At 52.3% G+C, this 891-nt stretch overlaps 1 protein-coding gene across 1 annotated transcript in view; it reads left to right on the plus strand.

Moving 5' to 3' along the window:
* LOC105001676 (olfactory receptor 10C1-like) overlaps positions 1-891 on the plus strand; it is a 44,580-nt gene continuing 43,689 nt past the window's right edge. Inside the window, exons 1-2 of the mRNA XM_010858058.1 lie at positions 1-384; positions 664-870. Of these exons, the coding sequence (XP_010856360.1) occupies positions 1-384; positions 664-870 (591 nt within the window). The remainder of the gene's footprint in view (positions 385-663; positions 871-891) is intronic.

Below are 891 nucleotides of genomic sequence, written 5' to 3' on the forward strand. Positions count from 1 at the left end.
ATGGCTGAGGACCAGACATTTTTTCAGGGTTGTGAAAACATCAAAGACAGCCCTGGGGCAGAGTCACTGGCGTCCATGCCACCCCAAGACACACTCATGGAAAACTCAGACTGTGACCGGGAAAACTGGCACGTCCGGTTCAGAACATTTAGCAGCTCAGAGGAGTCAGACCCTGTCGAGGATCTGAGGAGACTCCGTGAACTCTGCCATCTGTGGCTGAGGCCGGATCTTCACACCAAGGAGCAGATGATGGACAGGCTGGTGCTGGAGCAGTTCATGATCTGCGTGCCCCTGGAGTGTCAGGTCCTGCTCAAAGAAAGTGGGGTGTGGAGTTGCAAAGCCCTGGCAGACATGCTGAGAAATAAGCAGAAACACAAGACCTGGGTGAGTAGGACCTTAGTGATGGGTGTGGGACAAGGAGACACGTGCAAGCTGCAGGGATCACAAGATAGGACCTGCGGGTTTGGCTGTGTATCAGTGGTTCCCAAACAGGTGAGAGAAGTTCACAGTTGGGCAATTTGGGAGATACTTTTGGCTGTCTCACTCGAAGGACGTAGATCTTTTACACCAAACGGGAGCTTCTATTGTCAATGCCATTGGATGCCTGAAACCTACATTCCAGGTCTTATAGAGACTGATCTTGATTGATTTCTCCCCTCACAGACCATAGTCTGCATACAAGGGCAGAAATATCTTGTGCACGATCCCGATATTGAGATGGTTGAAGCGAAGGCCGGTGACATGGATGATGAGAGAGACCCGTGTGGGGAGCCCCAACCCCCCGTGAGGGTCATACCTCCAGAGGATGGCCAGGAAGGAAGCCAAGGGCTGCAGAATCTGCCAGGAGACATGAACCTATCTAGGGAGCAGGTGAGAGAGTGGAAGCAGGTA

The sequence above is a fragment of the Bison bison genome, unplaced genomic scaffold (genome assembly GCF_000754665.1).
Source record: "Bison bison bison isolate TAMUID 2011002044 unplaced genomic scaffold, Bison_UMD1.0 scf7180017864383, whole genome shotgun sequence".
Lineage (NCBI taxonomy): Eukaryota > Metazoa > Chordata > Mammalia > Artiodactyla > Bovidae > Bison > Bison bison.